Below are 23,984 nucleotides of genomic sequence, written 5' to 3'. Positions count from 1 at the left end.
TTTTACAAAATGGATATTATGGAAAATTTGGTGCTCTTATCAGTGAGCTGTGTCAGAACCTGTATATTACAGTTGCAAACAGAGAAGTAAGCCCCTAAATCAAAGCTACCACTTGGTAAAGATACTGTTTACTGGTTTCCAGGAACTGTGTGAAAATTTACCTATGAATCATTTACTCTTAGCATGCGAAGGACCTTGGACAATCAGTTGTTCAAATGCCTTGTCTTTGGGCAGGCAGATAAATAACTAAGCTGTCCAGCATGGATACTTAACTGACTTTTTCCAGGTCTCCAGGGATCCCACAAATTCCCTTAGCACATGCCAGAGTAGCTTTCCAGAGTTATATACAGCCTGAATCTCTCTTCTACTTCAGTTTGTCCCAGTTACTTTTTGCATGATTCCTTGCAAATTTCGAAGGCAATACCATAAGCTTAAGTGAAAACGCAAGGCAAAGAGGTTTTATCTATACTTTGGGGTGATTTTTAATTTTTAAACGAAGAAATAATTTTATACATACCATCTACATAAGATGCACAAATTCAGACTGGAGTACATTCAGACATTGTAGATAATTGGAAGACTGCAAGTTCTAAGTAGTCTTGCTTAAAATGATTACTTTGAGGGTGGGATTTATACCTTTGACCTTTAAATAGATCACTGAAAGGAAGGAAAATCTTTGTGACTACATATATTAAAACATTTTAGGTTGGGGAATTATATTTCTAAAAAATAATGGGAATATATAAATGAATATTGGTTTCTATCATACATCCTTTGACTTAAATATGTGGTAGTCTCAGATATGGTAATACAGTACCATAAAAGGAGACTGTCCCAAATTTATATAAGAAAAGGGTATTATCCTGATTTAAGCGAAGACAGTGAGGCCTCAGCAAAATTAAAGGGTGGGATAAAATAGAGCCCAATCTTGAAACTTGTAGATTCAGTGAGTCTACTTATTAAACATGTAAAATGGGCATGAGAAATATATTGCGTGAAATGGAACTTTACAACAATAAGACTCTGAGAGATTGCAAAATAAACTCTATCCTGTGAAGCCAAATAATTATAGTTTCTTTTTAGAAAAAGTTGATCATTTATTCAATAGAGGCAGCCATTCTATTTCTGACCTTTACGCTTACACACAATTATTTTGCGTTTAGAAGTAATCTGCATTATGCTTTCTGTTCTCTAGTAAGGTAGTTGAAAGGTTGTCCTCAGTAGTTGCATAATAAATGAAATATTCCCAGTCCATTCTTCTGAGTTAGTGTGTTGCTAGTGAAGGTTATGGTTAAGATTCATTTGGGCTGTGGATGAAAGAAAAATGATTGGCAGTAAAAATACTGTTTCTCTAGGGTACTTTCTTTAATCATTTTAGAATTGCACTGTTGACCTCAGAACAGTTGGTTCAAACAGCACTTTTACTAATCTTTACTATGTCAGCAAGTAAGAGCTTAGTGGATTTTGAATTCCCTAACAAGGTTTTCTCGTCTCCCTACTGCTTTCTCCCCAGATTATAGCCCAACATGCTTAGACAAGAATGCTGGACTTGGTAGAAGTGTGGAGAAATGTGATGAAAAACTGAATTTTTCCCCTTTTCTCTTGGTCAGTGTGCTGGAGAAGAGAAACGAGTTGGCACACGCACAGTGTTTGTTGGCAATCATTCAGTTTCGGGAACAGAAGCTTACGTTGCACAAAGATTTTGTGATAATAGAATAGTCTCATCTAAGGTAAGTTTTTGTTTTAACCCAATAGATGTTCATATAGTGAATCAGATAATGCATTTATTCTAATTTATGCTTCTGAGGAAACTGATGCATTTATATATGTGTACATGTATGTGCATGTATACGGATCATATACCAGCTATAGTAAGTATTTCTCTGAAAAACAGTTTATTTAAAAAATCACTTTGTCTTGTTATAGGTGAAATTGCTTGCCTTCCATTATGATTCACAGTGCTTGTTGATTATGCATATTACTTTAAACCTTAAAGTGTGGTAAAAATACTTATTATTTACTTGTGCAAAGCTTCCTGAATTACTCTTGAATGGATGAACTAGGATATAAATGATTTGCATTCTTTTGGAGAGAGCTGTCCTGGAATGTCTTCATGTGCATTTCTTTCTAGTTCCCCTGCCGACCCCTCTACCTCCCGTCCCACTTCTCAAGTATTAATACACTCCTTTGTCCCAAAGGGTGCATGATGCTCAGTACACTGCTTCACCTGTGATCTGTTAAGAGTTAAGTCACTGCAGCTGTGTCACTGTTTGACTACCTCTTTCTTCAGCATAGTGTAGGACTAAGAGCATTGACCTGGAAGTTTGAACACCTGTATTTAAATCCTGGCCCAGCCACTTACTAGTTGCGTCACCTTGGCCAAATTAATCGCCCTGATTCTAAATGTCCTCATTGGTGAAATGGGACTAATACTCTGTGAAACCACTTCTTATAGCTCCTAGTACCCAGTAGTCATCATTCTGCAAGTGTTACTTAGCTAGTCTTTACCTCTGGCTGACCAGGTTAGGTGCTAGGTTGGCCTACTGCCATCTCTTGTAGAATAGAAGAGATCTTGAAGATTTTCCTCCCTTCCTCATGTGCCCTGGCAAGGCAGAGATAAAAGTTGGTGACATTTGGTTCACTGTATACTTGTAATCACTTAGAACCTGAAACACAAAATTATGCCCTTCCTTACAAATATATGACATTTTGGTTTTCAAATATGCATTTAATTTCTCGTTTGGGTGGTGATACAGTAGTGATCATGTTTATCTGGGAGATTAACATGTAAAATATGGTCAGGACAGGTGAAAATTTTGTTGCCTAATGAACAGATCTGTCGGCCTATAGAACATTTTATTTTGGATAAAAATGTCTATTTTCTGTTAATCTTACACACTAGTGGCAGAAATTTTATTCTCAGCCAGAGGTTTACGTACTTGTGCCTAAAATAGTGAATAGTTCTTTTACTAGAAATTTTGGCTCACCTTGTATCCAATTAAATGGTCTGTAGTCCTTTGATTCAGAATTGTGGACTTGTAGAGCTAAATGATCTTAAGAGGTTATCTTGTTCAACTCACTGACTTTACAGATGGAGAAACCAAGGCCAGAGAAATTTAGTCACATGGTCACCAAGCAGAGATAGTAATAAAACCAGGAGTAGAACTACTTTATTTTTTTTAGTTGCTCTGAATAAAGAGCCCTTTTTACATCATTGTGCTGTCTGGGTTCCTTCCTCATTTTTTTTCTTTCCTCTTGCATTGTGCTTGGCATGGGGTGACAACTCAAACGCTAACTGCTATTGTTATTTGTGTTTCTGTGATTAGTATTACAAATCTGAGTAGTACTATTGATTTCCTCAGATTCATGTGTTTCGAATGTGTGGGATACTGTCTCCTAAATGGAGGCCTTCAGGTCTACTCCGAAAAGACCAACAATGTCATAATTTGACTTTTTCTTCCTCACATTGTCTTGGCTGTTTGTATTTATACCAGAGTTTATAAAAAGATTATTTTTTCAAAATATACCATTTATAGAATACATTAGCTGCCTTCCAACTTTGTAGCAAGTGTTGATTTTCTTTCTCCACCCTTCAGTCATAAAAATAACTATCTTAATTGGATGCTGCTTTTATTTACAAATACCATTAGTAATGTGACATTATAAATGTTAAGGCAGGGAACACTGAAGACAAACATTTTGACCTACTTTAAATTTTATTTGCTTATAAAATTAATGCTTTTTTAATTTTTATTTTAAAAAATTTTTTTAGACAGAGTCTTGCTCTGTCACCCAGGCTGGAGTGCAGTGGCACGATTTTGGCTCACTGCAAGCTCCGCCTCCCGGGCTCACGCCATTTTCCTGCCTCAGCCTCCTGAGTAGCTGGGACTACAGGTGCCCGCCACCATGCCTGGCTAATGTTTTGTATTTTTAGTAGACACAGGGTTTCACCATGTTAGCCAGGATGGTCTCGATCTCTTGACCTCGTGATCCACCTGCCTTGGCCTCCCAAAGTGCTGGGATTACAGGCGTGAGCCACCGCGCCCGGCCTAATGCTTTTTTTTTTTTTTTTAAATCTCCTGGGATCACAAATACTTTCTTTAGAAAAATTTGGCCTCTACAGCCTCACAAACTTTAATGTGCTCTGCAGGGATTTTGGAAATCACCAGAATTTTGTAGCTGGTGCAAAACTTGGAAATTCCCTTCTTTAGCAAAAGGAGCATTGATTGTACTCTGCTGTAAATTTTAGGATCTTTAGTTTCCATCATATTTATCTGTTGTGTGTTTCTTTTTCCTTTAAAAATTTTTAAGATTTTTTTTAGAAATTAATTTTTTTTGTTTTGTATTTTTAGTAGAGACGGGGTTTCACCATGTTGGCCAGGCTGGTCACAAACTCCTGGCCTCAAGTAATCCCCCTGCCTCAGCCTCTGAAAGTGCTGGGATTACAGAAGTGAGTCACTGCACCCCGCCCTTTGCCCAGCTTTTAATGGAGTTGATTTTTTTTTTTTTCTTACTGTTTGAGTTCCTTATAGATTCTGGATATTAGTCCTTTGCCAGAATCATAATTCGCAAATATTTTCTCCCGTTCTATAGATTGTCTGTTTACTCTGTTGATTATTTCTTTTGCTGTGCAGCTTTTAAATTTGTTTATTTTTGGTTTTTGGGCATTTGCTTTTTTGTCTTCGTTATCAATTACTTGCCTAGGCTAATGTCCAGAAGAGTTTTTCCTAAGTTTTCTTCGGGCAGTTGACTGCTAACTTTATTATTACCTTAAATATCTGCTACTTTATTTTTACCTTTTTCTCTTTCTTTTTTGCTGCTATTCAGACACATTAAAAGTTATTTGGAGTCTTAAGTTCCTCATCAGCATTTTTAATGCTAAATCATCAACATTTTTAATGATAAATTGGAAATCTTGGCTAAAACAATTGGTAAAAACAAGTAAAGTTCTAAAGCCTCCTTTTGCTTAAATGAAATAGTTGACTCTCAAAGCTGAGATTCTCTTCAACTTTCCTCCTTTGGGAAATTTGCTTAGTAAGTTTATAAGGTTTTGGTTTCAAGTTAAATTAGATGATACATATTTGAGGCAGTGACCCACAACTTTTTCACTTAATTTCATCTTTAGTGACCACACTTGTGTATAGATTATTTAATCCACTACAAAGCATATATAAAATGCATTGTATGTACTGGGATAGCTGGCGTTGTTTGTTTGTTTGTTTTTGAGACAGAGTCTCTCTGTCACCGAGACTGGAATGCAGTGGCACGCGATCTCGGCTCACTGCAACCTCTGCCTCATGGGTTCAAGTGATTCTCCTGCCTCAGCCTCCCAAGTGGCTGGAATTACAGGCGTGAGTCGTCATGACCAGCCCAAAGCTGCTGTTTTCTGTATAAGTAGTTTTAAACATGTTCTAAATGTCTGGGCTGCTTTTTAAGTTTATAGTTGCACTTAAAGATAGTATAAAAGAGGCCCGGTGCAGTGGCTCACACCTGTAAACCTGTAACTTCGGAAGGCTGAGGCGGGTGAAGTTCGAGACCAGTCTGGGAGATGGTTCAAAGGAAAACCCCGTATCTACAAAAAATACAAGAATTGGCTGGGCGCGGTGGTTCATGCCTGTAATCCCAGCACTTTTGGGAGGCCGAGGCGGGCAGATTGCCTGAGCTCAGGAGTTTAAGACCAGCCTGACCAACATGGTGAAACCCCGTCTCTACTAAAAATATAAAAATTAGCCGGGTGTGGTGGCACGCACCTGTAATTCCAGCTACTCGAGAGGCTGAGGCAGGAGAATTGCTTGAACCTGGAAGGGGGAGGTTGCAATGAGCTGAGTTCACACCACTGCACTCCAGCCTGGGTGACAGAGTGAGACTCTGTCTCCAAACAAACAAACAAACAAACAGCAACAACAAAAATTAGCCAGGCATGGTGGTGTATGCCTGTAGTCCTAGCTACTCAGGAGGCTGAGGCGGGAAGATTGCTTGAGCCTGGGAGGCAGAAGCTGCAGTGAGCTGGGAACACGCTACTGCACTCCAGCTTGTGTGACAGTGTGAGACTCTGTTTCAATAAATAAATAAATAGTGTTTACTGACATCTCCAAGCAAGAACTAACTTGTAACAAAAACTGAATTCTCATCGTGTCTAAAAAACTGCTATACACATTTTCTTCTTGTGATTAACTTTTTTTTTTTTTTTTTGCCATGGAGGTCATGCTTGAGATAACATTGTTTTTTTTTTTTGTAGCAACTGACCAAGCTGGAGAGTCTGCTTTTTAGATAAACAAGTTAATTTGAATAACTTGATGTATATGGCTATAACTCAATTTCACTTTTAGTTAGAAAACTCTAAAAAGTAGACTTCTCTTGGTCTGCATTAAAATCTTACATTTGTATTATAGTAAAAAAGATGTACTAGAAACTAAGTTTACCTTTTAGGTAAACCAGTAGAGTAAATGGCTAGGACACAAGTTTTAATAAAGATTTCTTGTATACCTTTTGTGTGCTAAATTATCGTCTAGCTATCGTTCTAGGCACCTGTGGTAAGGCGACTTATGACATGCTCCCTGATCTCATAATAGCTCATGACTTGATGAAAGAGAGAAGAGGGCAGTCATTTCCTATGAAGGGAATAATCAGAATTCCTCAAGGAAGCAGTTCATTTAATAAAACAGTGGTAAACTAACAGTTGGGACTTAAAAACGACAACAACAAAAGTATTCCCTTTTGATGTGTTTATATCACCTTTTACAGATGACTCTGTCTGTAATGCTTGTTTGATTAATTAAAATCTCTTTAATTTGGGAACAGAAGGGTAACATACCAGAAGCTCAGCCATTAGCCTATTGTTGGAGTTTAGCTTATTGTTTTAGAAAGTTCATTTTAAATAATTGGGATAGTTAAAAATGCTGGTCTGACCTATGTCAGCTTCAAAGTGACTGGATCAGTGGTTTTGAGTGACTTCTGTTTTTGGTCACAAGCTACCTTGGGAATCTCATAAAAAGCGTGGACTTCCTTCTCCCAAGTGATGTACATCCATGCACAATTCTGCATTTATTTTAAAATTATCTTCCCTAACATACTTCTTGGACTCCAAGGTAGAACATTTTCTAAGTTGGTTATTGGTTGTAATGCAGCTGTTCTACTGAATATACTTGCCTCTTTTTGTCTTTTTTCTCGGAGGATTCCCTAAATTTTGAGCCTATAAGCCTTTTAAAACTGAAAGGTTAGTAAATTCCCGTATATTATGTCGTGCTCTACAGCTTGGCTTTTCAGTCACCTCTTATTAAAGGATATGTTCTCACATATTATACAGATAATTGGGATGGGCTTTGGTAATTGGTAATAGGTAAAAGTTTCATGCTAAATTGCACAAGGTCAGAAGACGAGAACTCTTAGGCCAACTGTCAACTGCAGAACTCTCAAATATAAATTTAGCTTTTTAGGTTAAGAAACATTTCTTTCTTTCTAGTTTCTGGTCTTACTAGGTCATCTGAAAAATTCAACATTTTTTGGTCACTTTTAAATGATTCAGTCCTTGACCCTAAGGTTTCAGGGACAAAGTATGGTTGACAGTTGGCCTAAGAGTTCTGCGGTTGACAGTTGGCCTAAGAGTTCTTGTCTTCTGACCATGTGCAATTTAGCATGAAACTTTTACCTATTACCAATTACCAAAGCCCAGCCCAGAGTGGTATGTTGTTGATTAAAATGAAAGCCCTCCATGGCCCAGGGTTGTGTATACACCTTCCCAGCTGTCATGGAAATTGGAGGTACTCATAGGGGACAGAATGATTCACAGGGGTATCTGTTATGATCATCAAGACTCCAGAGGTTAGCTGAGCCAGAAATTAATGTGTTCATTCATTCCTCCAAATTATTTATTTATTTATTTTATTATTTATTTATTTTTGAGTCAGGGTCTCGCTTTGTCGCCCAGGCTGGAGTGCAGTGGCACCATCTCAGCTCACTGCATCCTCCACCTCCTGGGTTCAAGTGATTCTCGTGCCTCAGCCTCTCAAGTAGCTGTGACTACAGGCATGCACCACCATGTCCAGCTAAGTGTTGTATTTTTAGTAGAGGTGGGGTTTCACAATGTTGCCCAGGCTTTTTTTTTTTTTTTTTTTTGAGACGGAGTCTTGTTCTTGCCCTCTTGCCTAGGCTGGAGTGCAGTAGTGAGATCTCAGCTAACTGCAACCTCCATCTCCCAGGTTTAAGTGATTCTTCTGTCTCAGCCGCCCAAGTAGCTGGGATTACCGTGTGCGCCACCACATCTGATTGATTTTTGTATTTTTAGTAGAGATGGGGTTTCACCATGTTGGCCAGGCTGGTCTTGACCTCCTAACCTCAGGTGATCTGCCTGCCTTGGCCTCCTGAAGTGCTGAAATTACAGGTGTGAGCCACTGTGCCTGGCCATCCAAATAATTTATTGTCTGCCTTGTACCAGGCACTGTGCTGAGTGTTGGGAAAATGTCTCTAAATATATGCTTATGTATATGTGTGAGATTTGGATTTCAAAATGTTGGACATACTAAATATCACTTTATATGATAATGTGGACTCAAAATCAGTCATTACTATTAAGATTTTTCAAGTTTCTTTCATAATAGTGTTCTTTTTTCTTCCTCCCTTACAGTATACACTTTGGAATTTTCTCCCAAAGAATCTGTTTGAACAGTTTAGAAGAATTGCAAATTTTTATTTTCTCATAATTTTCCTTGTACAGGTAAGAGCTCCTTAAACAGCCACTTAACTTTTAGAAACTTGATTGCTTTAAACAAATTTTCAATCTATTTCTAACCTTAAAATGCCATGTAATTAAAAAAAGACATTCCAGAGTTTATTATAATATGACTTCTTAAAGCAGAAACATAATATTTAAAGATTATCATTTTATAAATTTCTAAAGTTGCATTTTTACTAGAAAACCTGTTGAGATTTTATTTCATTGTTACTTTCTTTGAAATTTTATGGATATCATATCTTTGCTCATCCTAGGACGACGTGTATTGTGTTCTATTAAATGAAATGGAATATATCAAAATTGAAAATAGTTCAAACTAATAGTTTTATTTTGTTACATACCAGTTTCAGCCTAATTGGAAACTTCTCACTCATCTTCCTGATTACCATTTTTGCTCTCCCTCATTCATTTACTCACTTTAAGGGTGAGAGCCTAGTTAGATCAATCTGCTTCTCTGTATTCTTTCTACTGTTTTGTGTTTTAAATTTTAGACAGTTTAAATTGCATCTTCCATCTTTAAATCTGTAAGCTATTAAAATCTTTTCGTCGCCATAATTACCCCTGATAATTTTACTACATTAAAGGTACTTTTTTTCTCATTTCATTTTTTAAATGAAGCAGGAAAATCCCATTGAAATTGCTCAAATTCCCTGTTGATGCTAAGTGCTTCTGTTTACCCACTTTGAGGCTTTGAGTAAATGGTACTGTAATTGAATTTAGCCTTGCTACTTAAAATCAATCTGGGATATAATATGGGCAAGAGCCTATTTTAATCCTGAATGATGGAAGATTTGAAAAGGAGCTCCTCTGGATCCATAGTCAGATGTCTTACAGATACAGAATAAACTACCTAGAGGATTCTGCTTGGAAGAATCATTCTACTTGGTGGGCAGCGCATTTCATTTGAGTTCAGCAAACGTATACCACTCATCCACCTACTGTGTGCTGTGCAGTAGGACAGATAACAAAAATGGTAGCAGGTACAATGAAGATCAAGATATAGCTTTTATCCTCTTAAGGAATTTATGCTATAGCTGAGAAGACCAGTCACATTAACAGTCATATATTCACTTAATGTAGTAAAGCCATTCAAGAAGCATGAGCAGAATGCTTTGTGTATACAGTGTAAGTTATCATTTTTTTCTACCCAAGAGGAATTTGAGAAGGCTTCAGAGAATAGATGCTATCTGAACGGAGCCTTTAAGGATTAGAAGGGGTTTACCTGGTGGAGAATGCTGAACTGGTATTTCAAGGATAGGGAAGAGATTGCCTAAAGTCACAGAGCCATGTAGAAGCGTTGCATACATGGAAGTATATGTTGTATCTACAACACAGGGTGTATGATAGAGGCAGGCCTGGTTGAGGGTTGGAGATGAGAGTCAACGAGTTGGGAGGGCAGATTGAACTCAAGATCATCCTCCTTAAATCTAGTTCTCTTTCAGTATTTCCTGTCTCAGTGAATGACAACATCCACCTAGACATGCTAACCTGATACTTGGAAGACATCTTTAATAAGCACTTCTATCTGTTGCCATTTTTGCCTCCTAAATATTTATAGAACTTTTTTCCATGCCTGCCACTAACACTCTAGTCCAAGCCATCATCTTTCACCTAGATTACAGCAATAGCCTCCTAAATAGACTCCCTGCCTTCACTCTTGTTCCCTATCTAATTCATCTTCCACAGAGCAGTGAGAATGATCTTTTCAAAATGCACTTCTGTTCATGTGACCTTTCCTTGCTTAAAACTTTCAAGGATTTCCTGCTATTTGTGGGATAAAGAATGAACAGCTTACTTTGGCCTAGAGGGCCCTGCACAGTCTGGCTCCTGCCTCCCTTTCCAGCCCCATCTCGCACCACACTCCCTCTTGCCACTGGCTTCCTTTATTTCCTAGAGACCTGCATATACTGTTCACTGTGCCTAGAAAACTACCTTTCGTCTAGTTAACTCCTGTTTGCCCTTCAGACCTCAGAATCTACACACTTGTTTTACTGTCTGATTTTTTCCTATAAGCTGCCAGCTACATGAATGCAGGGACTTGTCTCCATCTTGTTTAAAGCAATATCTTTAGAGCTTGGCTGATAATAGCACAAGGGCTGACAGAGTGGTGCTCAGCAAATAGGTGGTAAGTGAATGGATATATTTCAATAAAGGGGTTAATCCAAGCTGGGATAAAAACTATGCTTGAATTTAGGACTATTTCTTAAACTAACTGCCATGTAGTTTGCTTTTGTTTTAATGAAAATTAATATTTACCCTACTACTGGAATGTGTTTTATCTATGTTTCTGTTTGAAATGTTTGCAGCATGTAAGTGCTGCATATGAGTTAATGACAAATTTTCATTTTACTTTCAATTTAATTTGTTTACCTAGGTCACAGTAGACACACCAACTAGCCCAGTTACCAGTGGACTTCCACTTTTCTTTGTTATAACTGTTACAGCCATCAAGCAGGTAAATTTCTTATTTACACTTACACCTGCATTTCAGTCCAGGCTTGTTGGAATTGCATTATCAAAGGCTCTTTTTCATATTTATATACAGTGGGTAGTATCCTTTATGGATCTATTTTATATTTGGTTCCTCTTGAAAACCTATTAAAATGATAGTAAGGCACATCCTTCATGTATTTCCTTGTTTCCTCTTCAGTATCTGTGTGTGTGGGTGTAAACGTTAAAGAAAGAGCAGGTAAAAGGTACAGCCCAGTCAGGAAATAGGAGGTAGATTTTTGATGTACATTAATTGTTTCAGTGTGGTATGTCTGTGTGGAAAAACTCCCATTTTTATGGATTTTTCAAATTGTTTATGACTGTAGCGAGAACTTAAGGGAAGAATACTTTAATTTTCTTGTTTTTTCCTTATACTGCTTCAGGGGGTAGTAGGTAGAGGGGACATTTCCTGTTTTTTGTCAGAGCTGATAGACTGCCACAGATTGTGATATGGATGTCTTTGAAGTATTTTGAACATTTTGTATGCTAGTATGTTTGAAAAATTCCAGATGAAAATGGAAACAGGAAATTGGAGGTGAAAGGGTAGGTTAACAATGTTAAGCATGTTTTTTGTCAGTCCACAGCATCTGACTATTTACAAACATACTTTTAGATGATACTTAACAAAGTACTTTTTAAAAGGATACCAAAGAAGCTTGCAAAGCAAAGGTCTTCTTAGCAGTATTGGGAACAAGATTACCTTTCCTCGTGGGGTTATCTGGTCTTACATCTTGCCTACCAGGAACTACAAGAATATTTTATCAAGTGTTCAGTTGCAAAATAAAGACTTTTGGAATGTTCTTTTCCTTAGACTGGTAGGATTATTTTCTTTAACATCATAAAATTGCTGGTTCCAAGAATAGCATGTGTGGTTTTCAAAGGCTTTTTTACTGATTCATTCTACTCCCAATACTGGTCCATGTTAGGGCCTTTATTTCTTCACCAGTATCACAAAATGTACTCTATAAAGTGGTAGCCTAGCATTGTCATAAAGAAGACAGAAGAAGAATGGATATAGCACCTGAGGGGAAAAAAGTGGGGGGAGGCGATGAAGAGATTTTTCAAACAGTTGTATTTGAAAAGGTACAGACATTATTACAACGAAAAAAGGCAAAGGTATATAAAAAAGGAGAGGAGGTCATGCTCAAACATTCATGAGCATCCTCCTTCTTTAATCTTTTGGCTTAAATCTACTTTAGGTGAAAAGTCCGAAGTAAAATGAGCCATTTAATCTTTCTCTGATTACTTTTAACTGTAAAAGATGAATACCAATTTATATTTTCTTTTATCACCAAGTCAGTTGAAAAGTTTAGCTGTTGATCTCTAAAACTTATCATAGCTTCTCTGCTAAAACAATCCTAGCTTGCCTTTTCTATTCTCTGTGGGTGAGAAATAATTAAAATATTCCCTCGTAGATGATTACTCGAACAGTTTACTACAGCATATACAAAAGATTATATGTAAGTGATTATGGCTATAAGAAAATACAAACTCAGGACAATCTTTTATTCAAATTAAAAAGTAGGGAGAATTAACATTAACTCAAATAAGAGTACAATTAAAATAAATCATAGCCTTTCACACATGAAAAACAGTAAGTCTCCAGTGCTTGTGTTTTCATTAATGTTTAAAGAGTGGAGAATACTTTTAACACAATAAAGCTATTTATCTAAGGAGTATTTTGAAAATGTATCTCAGATTTGCTATTAAAATGCGTAGCATTGTCTCTAGCATTCTGAGTTTAAATTAATGCTATAATTATAAATATTTGGTGTTGACTCATGGGAGGATATATAAATTTATTAACAGCGTTATTTCATCTGAACTCGATTATATAGTTATTTTTATGTTTCAGGGATATGAAGATTGGCTGAGACATAGAGCTGACAATGAAGTCAACAAAAGCACTGTTTACATTATTGAAAATGCAAAGCGAGTGAGAAAAGAAAGTGAAAAAATCAAGGTAGTTTTTCTTATTCCACTCCTTTTTTAATGGTAAAAATACACCTTTTAAAAGTGTATAATTTAGTGTCATTTAGTACTTCATAATGTTGTGCAACTGTTAACTCTATCTAGTTCCAGAACATTTTCATCCCCTAAAAAGGAAACCCTATACCCATAAGCGGACACTCCACATTTCTCCCTCCTCCCAGGCCCTGGCAATACTAACCTTCTTTCTGTCCCTATGGGTGTATGTATTTTGAATGTTTCATATAAATGCAATTATATACTATGTGTCCTTTTTGTCTAGCTTCTTTCACTCAGAATGTTTTTTTTTGGGGTTCATCTGCATTATAGTATATAGCAGCATTTCATTCCTTTTGATGACTGAATAACATTTCATTTTGTTGATTCATCAGCTAATGAACATTTGGGTTGTTTCTACCTTTTGGGTATTATGAATTGCTATGAACATTGAATTACAGTTTTTGTTTGAACACCTGTTTTTAATTCTTTGAGGTATATACCTAGGAGGAAAATTGCTGGGTCATATTGTAATTACATGTTTAACTTTTTAATGAACCACTAAACTATTTTCCACAGTGCCTGTAACATTTTGTATTCCCATCAGCAACATATGAGACTTCCAAGGTAGTAGTATTTTTTTTTTGACAGTCTCAGGCAATTATTTATTCCAGTTAATCATTATTTATTATTTACCCAGTAAGACCCCTGTCAAATAACATTTTTTACTTGTCAAACACTAATTTTTTGGTTCTCATTAGATTTTTTAAATGAAAAAATTATATTTTTAGAGCAGTTTTAGGTTCACAGGAAAATTGAGTAGAAAATACAGAGAGTACCCATAAACCCACTGTCCCCAAACACATTTTCTCTGGCTGTCAACATCCCACACCAGAATTGTTACAATCAGTGAACCTATTTTAGCACACTATCACCCAGAGTCCATAGATTATATTAGAAGTCACTCTTGGTGTTGTACATTCTGTGGGTTTTGTCAGATATAGGATACATATCCACATATCCTACATTTGTATACATGTACATATGTATCCATAGTAGTATCATACCAGGATAGTTTCACTGCCCTAAAAATCCTCTGTTCTCTTCCTGTTCATTCCTTATTCCCCCCAACCCACGGTAACCAGTAATCTTTTTGCTGTCTCTATAGTTTTGCCTTTCCTAGGATGTCACATATTTAGAATCATACAGCCTTTTCAGATTGGCTTCTTTCACTTCGTAATATGCTTTCAAGTTTCTTCCATGTCTTTTTCCATGGCTTGATAGCTCATTTGTTTCTAGTGATGAATAATATTTCATTTTCTGGATATACCATAGTTTATCCATTCACCTACTGAAGGGCATTTTAGTTGCCTCCAAGTTTTGGCAATTATGAGTAAAACTGCTATAAACATTTGTGTGCAGGTTTTTATGTGGACATACATTTTCAATTCATTTGAATAAATACAAAGAAGTGCTGAATTGTATGGTAAGAGTATGTTTCATTTTGTAAGAAACTGCCAAACTATCGTCCAAAGTAGCTGTATCATTTTGCATTCCCACCAACAATGAATGGGAGTTCTTGTTCCACATCCTGACTGGGTTTTGATGTTGTCAGTGCTTTGTATGTTGGCCATTTTAACAGGCGTGTAGTACTATCTCACTTTTGTCTTAATTAGCATTTCACTGATAACATGTGATACAGACTTTCTTTTCATATGGTTCTTTGCAATCTGTATATCTTCGTTGGTGAGATGCTGCTTAGTTTTTGCCCATTTTTTAAGCAGGTTGTTTTCTTATTGAATTTTAAGAGTTCTCCATATGCCCAACAATAGTTGTTTCCTCACATCTTCTTACAGTAATGATGGGAGGAATACTACAGAGTGGGAGGGTCACCAGTGTTTCACATAGAATGTCTTCCTTTTTCTACTTTTTCTTTTCTCTATTCTCTACATCCTGGTCAAGGGGGAACTTGTGCTGAACTAGGTTAGGTTAAGATCTGAAGTTTTCGAAACAGTTGTAGAAACTCAGCATTATTGATCAGCATAAGAACCAAAGGCAGACTGAGTACAGTGGCTCATGCCTGTAATCCCAGCACTTTGGGAGGCCAAGTTGGGTTGATCGCTTGAGTCTAGGAGTTGGAATCCATCCTGGGTAACATGGCGAAACCCTGTCTCTGCAACATAATTAGCCAAGCAGTCCCAGCCACTTGGGAGGCTGAGGTGAGAGGATCACCTGAGCCCAAAAAGTTGAGGCTGCTGTGAGCCAAGATCGAGCCACTGCACTCCCGCCTGGGTGACAGAGTGAGACCCTGTCTCAAAAAACAAAAACAAAAACAAAAACAAAAGGCTGCCTAAATGATTCATAGCATCCAGTCTGTTGTTGTTCCCAGTACACTATGTAAAATTGCAAAGCAGGCAAAGTCCTCCTACATCTCTCCCTTTCTCTCATTTCCTCTTTCTGATTTTGTTGACATTCCACCCCACCCCCCTTTACAAAGGCCCCCATTTTTCACTTTCCCGCCACCAAGCTTCTTTGCCTTGAGGCTGAACTCAACCAGGTATAATCTTGATTAAATAAATGTGAAACTATTGTGATTAAATTATTGTGTGAGATGCTATTTGATGTAGCTGTTTCTGGAGTGTAAGTGTGTGGGAAGAGATGCTTATTAGCCAGCAGTCTCTAAATAGCAGATTGCTTGGCTGGGGAGTAGGGGGAAAGAGTTTGTTGAGACTCCTTTTGAGCAAGAGAGAGACTTGGTCTGCATCCTCAGTGTGGTGGGGAGTCTTTGAAGTGTTAAAGCCGGAGAGTGACTTGATGATTTTTTAAAATAAAACTGGAGAGAGGCAAAATGAAAGCATGGGCAAATGTGCAATCAGAGAGATATAGCTTAGGCAAAAAATGATAAGGGCTTATATTAGGATGATAGTAGTATTGATAACAATAATAAAAATAGTAATCACCATTTATATAGTATGTAGTATATATCAGGCAATCTTTTTTACATTCTATTACCTCATTTAACCCTCAACAACAGCCATATGAAGTAGGTATTTTTATTATCCTCTCTTTACAAATAATGAAACCAAGGCATAAGGAGGTTAAGGAACTTGTCCACTACTAGTAAGTTGGAAAGCTGAGATTTGAATTAAAGCAAGCCTAGGTGTAGAGTCCATACTCTTAACCATAACTCTCTACTACCTGTTTATATTTTAAGGGAAATGGATATATTCAGGATATTTTTTGGAGGTAGAATCATCAGAATTAGTGATTTATTGGATGTAGTGGGTGAGAGAAACAGAAAAACAAAAAAAAAGAATAATTAAGATAGCCTTCCTGGTTTTGGCCTGAGCGACTGAGTGAATTAGATAGTGCTATTAAAGAAAATGCTGGTGCTTTTAAATAAGATGAGAAAGCCTAGGAGAAAAACAGATTTAGGGACAGAGGTGGGAGTGAAGAGAAATCAGGAATTCACTTTTGGCTATGTTAAGTTTGAGAAACCTATTAGACATACAGTTGGAGTTGTCAGTCCTGGAGCTCAGAGGAGATGCTTTAAATAGAAGTAGAAATTTGGGTGTCATCAGTCTGTACATACCATATGATGCCATGAGACTGGATGGAATGTCATACGGCATAAAGAATGAGACTTAGTAACAGGACTTGAGGAATTCCAGTGTAAAGCCACTATTATTTTTAATGGAAGGAGTATTTTTTGGCGTAAATACCGGAAACTAGACGTAGTAAGACACCTCTCAATCATATGTTATGCTTTAGTGCCAAATAGAAATGAAAGTTATGCTCTAGTACTTCAACCAATGAATCAACCAAGATGTATTGAAATATTGTGCTGAGTTCTAGAAGGGTTACAAAGAATGAAAAGAGATGGTTCATGCTCTCAAGAAGTTTTATAGTTTAACTTAGTAGTCATGCCACATAATGCTAAAAGAATAAAAATACAAGACGGTAACTGGTCAGAACCCAGTGAGTGCTTCTGAAAAAAAATACTCTGAATTTAGAAAACGGGAATGAAAACAGTTTTCTCACATGAGATGGGCATGAAATAGATTGTAAAATTTAGAGAGGCAGAGTGTGAAAACGTATGGCTTGGGGCAGAGAGTGAGGAACAATGCTAAGAGGTAAAGAAGCAGCTCCTTGGGTAAAAATGAGGTGTTAGGTTAGATTTAGTTAAAGGAGTTTATTTGAACATCTTTGCTAATATAAATGTTTAATGCTGTAAATTTTCCTCCAAGTGTTGCTTTAGCAACAGCCTACAAATTTGGATATATTATGTTTACATTTTCATTTAGTTTAATATTTTCTAATTTCTCTCTAATTCTTCCTCGGTTCATGGGTTATTTAGAAGTTTGTTATGTAATTTCTAAATATTTGGGAATTTTCTAGTTATTATTATTTTTTTTTTGAGATGGAGTTTCGCTCCTGTCACCCAGGCTGGAGTGCAGTGCCACAGTCTTGGCTCACTGCAACCTCCGCCTACCGGATTCAAGTGATTCTCCTGCCTCAGCCTCCCAAGTAGCTGGGATTACAGGCATGCGCCCCCATGCCTGACTAATTTTGTATTGTTGTTAGAGATGAGGTTTTACCACGTTGGTCAGGCTGGTGTCGAACTCCCCAGGTGATCCACCCACTCCGGCCTCCCAAAGTGCCGGGATTATAGGCGTGAGCCACTGTGCCTGGCCTAGATACCTTTTTGTTATGGTTTCTAATTTAATTCCATTGTGTTCAGAGAGCATATTTTCATTTCCTCATTCATACCCTTTGTGTTATTGTTGTCATACGTTTTACTTTTACATATTATAAAGCCCACAATATGTTACTATTTTTGCCTGTGAGTTGTCTTTTTTGGTAATAAAATATATAAAATAAACTTTACCATTTAACTTTTTTTTTTTTTTGAGACGGAGTTTTGCTCTTGTTGCCCAGGCTGGAGTACAATGGCGCGATCTTGGCTCACCGCAGCCTTCGCCTACTGGGTTCAAGTGATTCTCCTGCCTCAGCCTCCCAAGTAGCTGGGATTACAGGCATGTGCCACCATGCCCGGCTGATTTTTTTGTGTTTTTAGTAGAGACGGGGTTTCTCCATGTTGGTCAGGCTGGTCTCGAACTCCTGACTTCAGGTGATCCACCTGCCTCAGCCTCCCAAAGTGCTGGGCTCACGCCAGGCCCTATTTAACCATTTTTAAGTGTACAATTTTTTTTATAGTAAGTACATTCACAGTGTTGTACAACCATCACCACTATCCATTTCCAGAACTTTTCCATTATCCCAAACAAAGCTCTATTAATTAAACAGTAACTTCCCATTTCCCCCTTCCTCAGCCCCTTGTGGCCTCTATTCTATTAATACATTTTGTTTCTATGAATTTGCCTATCCTCAATACTTTATGTAAGTGGAGTTATACAATACTTGTCCATTCATGTCTGGCTTCTTTAACTTAGCGTAATGTTTTCAAGGTTGATCCATGTTATAGCATGTATCAGAAATTTCTTCCCTTTTAAAGGTGAATAATATTCCATTATATGTATATAACAGTTTGTTGATCCATTTATATGTTGATGGACATTTGAGTTATTTCGAACTTTTGACTATTTTGATTAGTGCTGCTGCGAACATTGGTATATAAGTATCTGTTTGAGTTTTTGCCTTTGATTCTTTTGAGTATATAACTTAGAGCAGAATTACTAGGTTGTAATTAACTTTTTAAAACCTGTTTTTTTGGTTTTTTTTAAGACAGAGTCTCACTCTGTCACCCAGGCTGGAGTACAGTGGCACGATCTCGGCTCACTGCAAGCTCTGCCTCCTGAGTTCAAGTGATTCTCCTGCCTCAGCCTCCTGAGTAGCTGGGATTACAGGCATGTGGCACCACGTGTGGCTAATTTTTGTAGTTTTAGTAGAGACGGGGTTTCCCCATGTTGGCCAGGCTGGTCTCGAACTCCTGACCTCAGGTGATCCGCCTACCTCAGCCTCCCAAACTGCTAGGATTACGAGTGGGAGCCACTGTGCCTGGCCTAAAACTGTTTTTAAAAGATTAGCAATAAGAACTATATTTCACATTTACCCACATTTTTATCATTTCCCTATGTAGATTTAAATTTTCATATAGTGTCTTATTTTTTATCCATGAAGAACTTTCTGTAATATTTTATAGTGTAAATCTGCTGGAAGTGAATGTTCCTATGGAAAAGTTTTTTATCTTACCTTCAATTACAAAAATTATTTTTCCGGCTATATAGAATTATGGATTGGTGGGTTTTTTTTTTCTTTTAGTACTTTAAATATATTACTCCATTGTCTTCTGGTAAGCATAGTTTCTAATGAGTCTGTTTCATTTCTATTCTTGTTCTTGTGTATATAATATTTCATTGATGCCTTCACATTTTTCTTTCTATTTTCAGTTTTCAGCAGTTTGACTATGATATGCCTACATTTTTTTCGTCGTAGTTATCCTTCTCTAAGTTCTCTTGGATCTGTTGTTTGTTGACTTTGATTAACTTTGGATAAAAAAACAGTTTTGAAATGTTTTTTCAGCCTCATTCTATTCTTTTGGTACTCCAATTACATGACTATTATGCTGTTTGATATTTTCTCCCTTGAGTAATTTGTTGTTTTTTTAAATACACTCCTTTTTCTCCTGTTTATATATCACTTTGGATAATTTTAGTTTGCGCTGTCTTCAGAATTAGTGATTATTTCCTTTGTTGTACCCAGTCCACTAGTTGAAGGAAATCTTCATCTCTGATAACATGTTTTTCATTTCTAACTTTACATTTTCATTTTTTTATAGTATCCATCTCTCTGCAAGCATTCTTCATCCACTGTTATATGTTGTCTACCTTTTCCACTAAATACCATACCATTTAATATCTTCTTTTTTTTTTTTTTTTTAAGAGATAGGGTCTTACTCTGTTGCCCAGGCTGGAGTACAGTGGCACAGTCATAGCTTACTGCAGCCTTGAACTCCTGGGCTCAGGCAGTCCTCCCACCTCCATCTCCAGAGTAGTTGGGTCTATAGGTGTGCAACTACACTTGGTTAATTATTATAATCATTTTTTGTAGAGATGGGGTTCTATTAAGTTGCCGAGGCTGGTTTCAAACTTAAGCGATCCTCCCACCTTGGCCTTCTAGAGTGCTGGGAATATAGATGTGAGCCACCACATCCCACCCATTTAACATCTTAATCATAGCTATTTTTAAGTCCCTGTTTCATAATTACAAAATCTGGACATTTTGGGTCTGGTTTCACGGACTGCTTTATCTTTCAATGATGGCTCATTTTTTGCTTGTGTTTTTGTACGTTTCATTTTCTAATTGAATTTTGGGCATTGTATGTAAAAGAATGTTATTCACTGAGGTCAGTGGTATATGTGTTCTGAAATGGGCCTGGCTTCTTCTGTCAGGCCACTATTGTTGGGCGTTGAGACAGTCTAGTCAAGAGTTGGGCTGACTTTGGTTTTTGATGTTTTTAGTGTGCCACTTCAAATTCCTTAAGTGGTAGAACGCCATTACCTTATTACCTTGAGCTTTGCGTGGGGCCTGGTGTGCCGGAGAGTTTTTGATGGTGTTCCTGTTCTACTGTCTGCTTTCAGCACATCCTGTACTCCCGAGTCACAGAGGGTGCCCCCTTCTGCCCCCCCCGCCCCGCCCCCGTTCCCTTGCTTTTTGTCCAGTGGTAGACTGCTGTTTCTTGTTTGTTACTCAGTTACTCAGTGTAAGGCTCTTGGCGGGAACAGAATGGTTTCTTGGTTTTCTCGTTCCAATCTCAATATTAAGCAGGCCATATGCACCAAAGCCTTAGGGTAAGACTTTCTCAATATTCCTGCGCCCGCCCCCATAGTAACTGAACTTCTACCTTGTATCAGTGCCAGGTTCTTGGTATGAATAGGTTTCCTGTCCCATTCCCTGTAGCAGGTCCCATCCCCTGTAGCAGGTCACTTTTGTTTCTGCCTCTCCTCTAACAGTAGTGATGTTTCCCTGAGACTATGCCAGGGAAGGTTTCCTGCCTTTCTCCTAGATGCAGATGGGGTTTGCTTAATATGAGAAAGGGGTCCGTGATTCTGGCATGTTATTTTTGTGCCTGTTTCTTCACAGCAGTCAGTCATCACCTGTACGCCTGTACCAGTGAGAAAGGTTCTTTTAGGTCTCCTGCCTGTATGCTTTCTCATGAACACTGAGTAGAAGCCTCTAGAGAAGAGCTGGTGAATGGTTGTGGTCTCTTCTTGTCTCCCATGCTTGTAGAGATTCTGAACTGTCATACTAGCTCACACCCAGTCTTTAAGAATTGGTTAAAAATCTAGTTGTTTTCTTCTTACCCACTTTCATGGTAGCCATCTCTTCCTTCTATGCTTGGTCAGTTATGAAAGAGTTCATCTGTCCTGTCTTTCCTCAGAAACACTTGTTACCCTTTGAAATTCAGTTCACTTGATTGCTTTGCAACCTCAACTCTCTGATGGACTAAAAAATACATATTATTTTTTAGATTATCCATTTTTTCCCTAATGTTTGTAATGGGAAGTGGTGATGTTCTATTGTGGCTTTTAAAATGGTAAATAGACCTCTAGAGTTCATTGTCTAACTAGATCATGTTATTCCTTGTCTTTAAAAGTCCTGTACCTGTCCTTTTACCTTTAGGGTGAGGCCTAAATCCCTTAGGCTGGCCTGCCAAGCCCTTTGTGATCTGACTCCTACCCATCTTGTCAGTCTGAGCTTGCACTGCAGATGTAGGGGCCTTTATATTTCATATCCGACTACATCCTAATGGTTGAAAAAAATGCTCTCTTTGTGTGTTTTATTTATCAATGCCTGAGAGTCATCTTGCAACCTGTAATGGGTATTTCCTTCTTGTAAGATGTGTTAGGATTCTGTTTGTTATCTCCCTTCTGCATATGTAAGCATAAATTGTGGTTTTATGTAAGCAACATAAGTGTTTATGTAAGTGAGGAAGGAACAATCCAACAAAACAAAATATTGTTTACAAATTAGTTCAATTATTGATGCCGTTGATCTTGGCTAGTGATTAAGATTGGCAAAGAAAATAAAATTGTTCCTGAATAGGTCTTGAAATCCTCATCTTTATCTGCCAAACCATATTGCAAATAGGGTCAGGTGTTGCATGTATTACCTAGCATTTCACAGTCAGTGTGTTTAGGTCACTGTGCTAAATATTGACTCCCTTCTAAAGTGGGTTATCTTCTGCATCCAGCAGCCTCTTCCCTTTACCTGAGGGTGCTGTACAAAAATATTATTTATAATTTTCAACATGTACCATGATGTGAAAATCTTGGGAAGCACCAGACTGGAGGATTTCTTACATCTTTCCAAAAAAATGTTATGACTATTCATAAGTTGGGAGTAAAGCAGTTGCGGGATGTTGGTAATAATTGTAATTAACACCTTTGAAGTGGTTAATACGTGCCAGGCACTTTGCTTAGTACTTTTCTTGTATCATCATTTCATGCTCACATTAATTCTCTGAGGTAGTTGCAATCATCTAAGACACTTATTTAAGGTCGTCATACGGTTAAGTGGCGGAGCTGGGACAAGAAGTCAGGTTAGAGTCCAAACTTTTAACGGTTATGATTTACTTAACCCTACATTATTAAATTATTCCTGATTTATTCTCTCAGATTTTTCCTCTCCTTGAGCTTTGGGTACTTGCTGATAAGAAATTGTTTCTTATTGCTGTATTAAGTGATTCTCCTGACAGCAGGTGAATTCATAGAAAGTGACCTGTAGAAAAAAAAAAATTCAAATATTATGGGAAAAATCAATGCCTCTCTAATTAACTGGGATTTTCTGAGCACTGAAGAAGGACCTGGCACCCAACAACACAGTTGTTATCACATGGCAGGCAAAGTATGTTGAAATATGCGTGGTACAGAGTGGGAGTGTGGCTGCTCGGTGTTCATGAAGTGCCCAATTTGTGACATGTAGATTTTCTTGATTCATTCATGAAGTGATAATGTCATTGTTTTATCAAACATCTGTGCAAGAAATACCAGAGAGCAAAAGGTGTCAGAATCATTTATTAAAGGTAAAGGTCAGTGCTAAGGTAATCTGAAAGCATCCTAACTCCTTCTGACTTTAAAGAGGATTCTGAATATTGAGTAATATTCTTTCATCACCTTTCACATGCTGTAGGATGCTGAGATACTCTCAAAGCCCCAGAGCTAATCTCTTGCTAATGTTTTGACTTTTGTATGAGTATAATGAATGCTTTGTTTGGAATTTAAAATATTTATATTTATTTATCAATTCTAGGTTGGTGATGTAGTAGAAGTACAGGCAGATGAAACCTTTCCCTGTGATCTTATTCTTCTATCATCTTGCACCACTGATGGAACCTGTTATGTCACTACAGCCAGTCTTGATGGGGAATCCAATTGCAAGGTAACAGACTAAACCTTACCTAAACATTTTGATCTCAGGATAGTTAATCATACAATACTGCCTCCCACCACCCTCTAATCTTTTATTTTTTCTTATTTTTATTTTTTCTTAGGTTTTGTATTTGAAAACAGCTGTTATATAATTGTTTTTTAACTTCTAAGCAAACACTCATCTTTGGATAAAAGGGTGGTTGGTAATTAGGTGTGGAGAAACTGAGCCCCAAGTAAAAGCTCCCACAATTTTTATAGCACTGCTTGAATTTAATATTGACACAGCCTATTTAATATTTAGACTCTTTAAAATGGGAGTAATCATAGGCTTAAACTGTGTAACTATACAAATAGCTTCATGTATGCTAACCTTACAATTTGATCTATTTTTTTTTTCTAAAACGTAT

General features: G+C 37.4%; 1 protein-coding gene across 6 annotated transcripts in view; it reads left to right on the top strand.

Moving 5' to 3' along the window:
* ATP11C (ATPase phospholipid transporting 11C) overlaps positions 1-23,984 on the top strand; it is a 201,526-nt gene that overhangs the window by 102,988 nt on the left and 74,554 nt on the right. For all 6 annotated transcript variants that reach the window (XM_025373047.1, XM_025373044.1, XM_025373045.1 and 3 more), the window contains 5 exons: positions 1,611-1,730; positions 8,624-8,713; positions 11,106-11,186; positions 13,077-13,184; positions 23,459-23,587. In XM_025373047.1, coding sequence (XP_025228832.1) covers positions 1,611-1,730; positions 8,624-8,713; positions 11,106-11,186; positions 13,077-13,184; positions 23,459-23,587 — 528 coding nt within the window. The remainder of the gene's footprint in view (positions 1-1,610; positions 1,731-8,623; positions 8,714-11,105; positions 11,187-13,076; positions 13,185-23,458; positions 23,588-23,984) is intronic.

The sequence above is a fragment of the Theropithecus gelada genome, chromosome X (genome assembly GCF_003255815.1).
Source record: "Theropithecus gelada isolate Dixy chromosome X, Tgel_1.0, whole genome shotgun sequence".
Lineage (NCBI taxonomy): Eukaryota > Metazoa > Chordata > Mammalia > Primates > Cercopithecidae > Theropithecus > Theropithecus gelada.
This window is presented reverse-complemented; position numbering and strand designations above follow the sequence as displayed.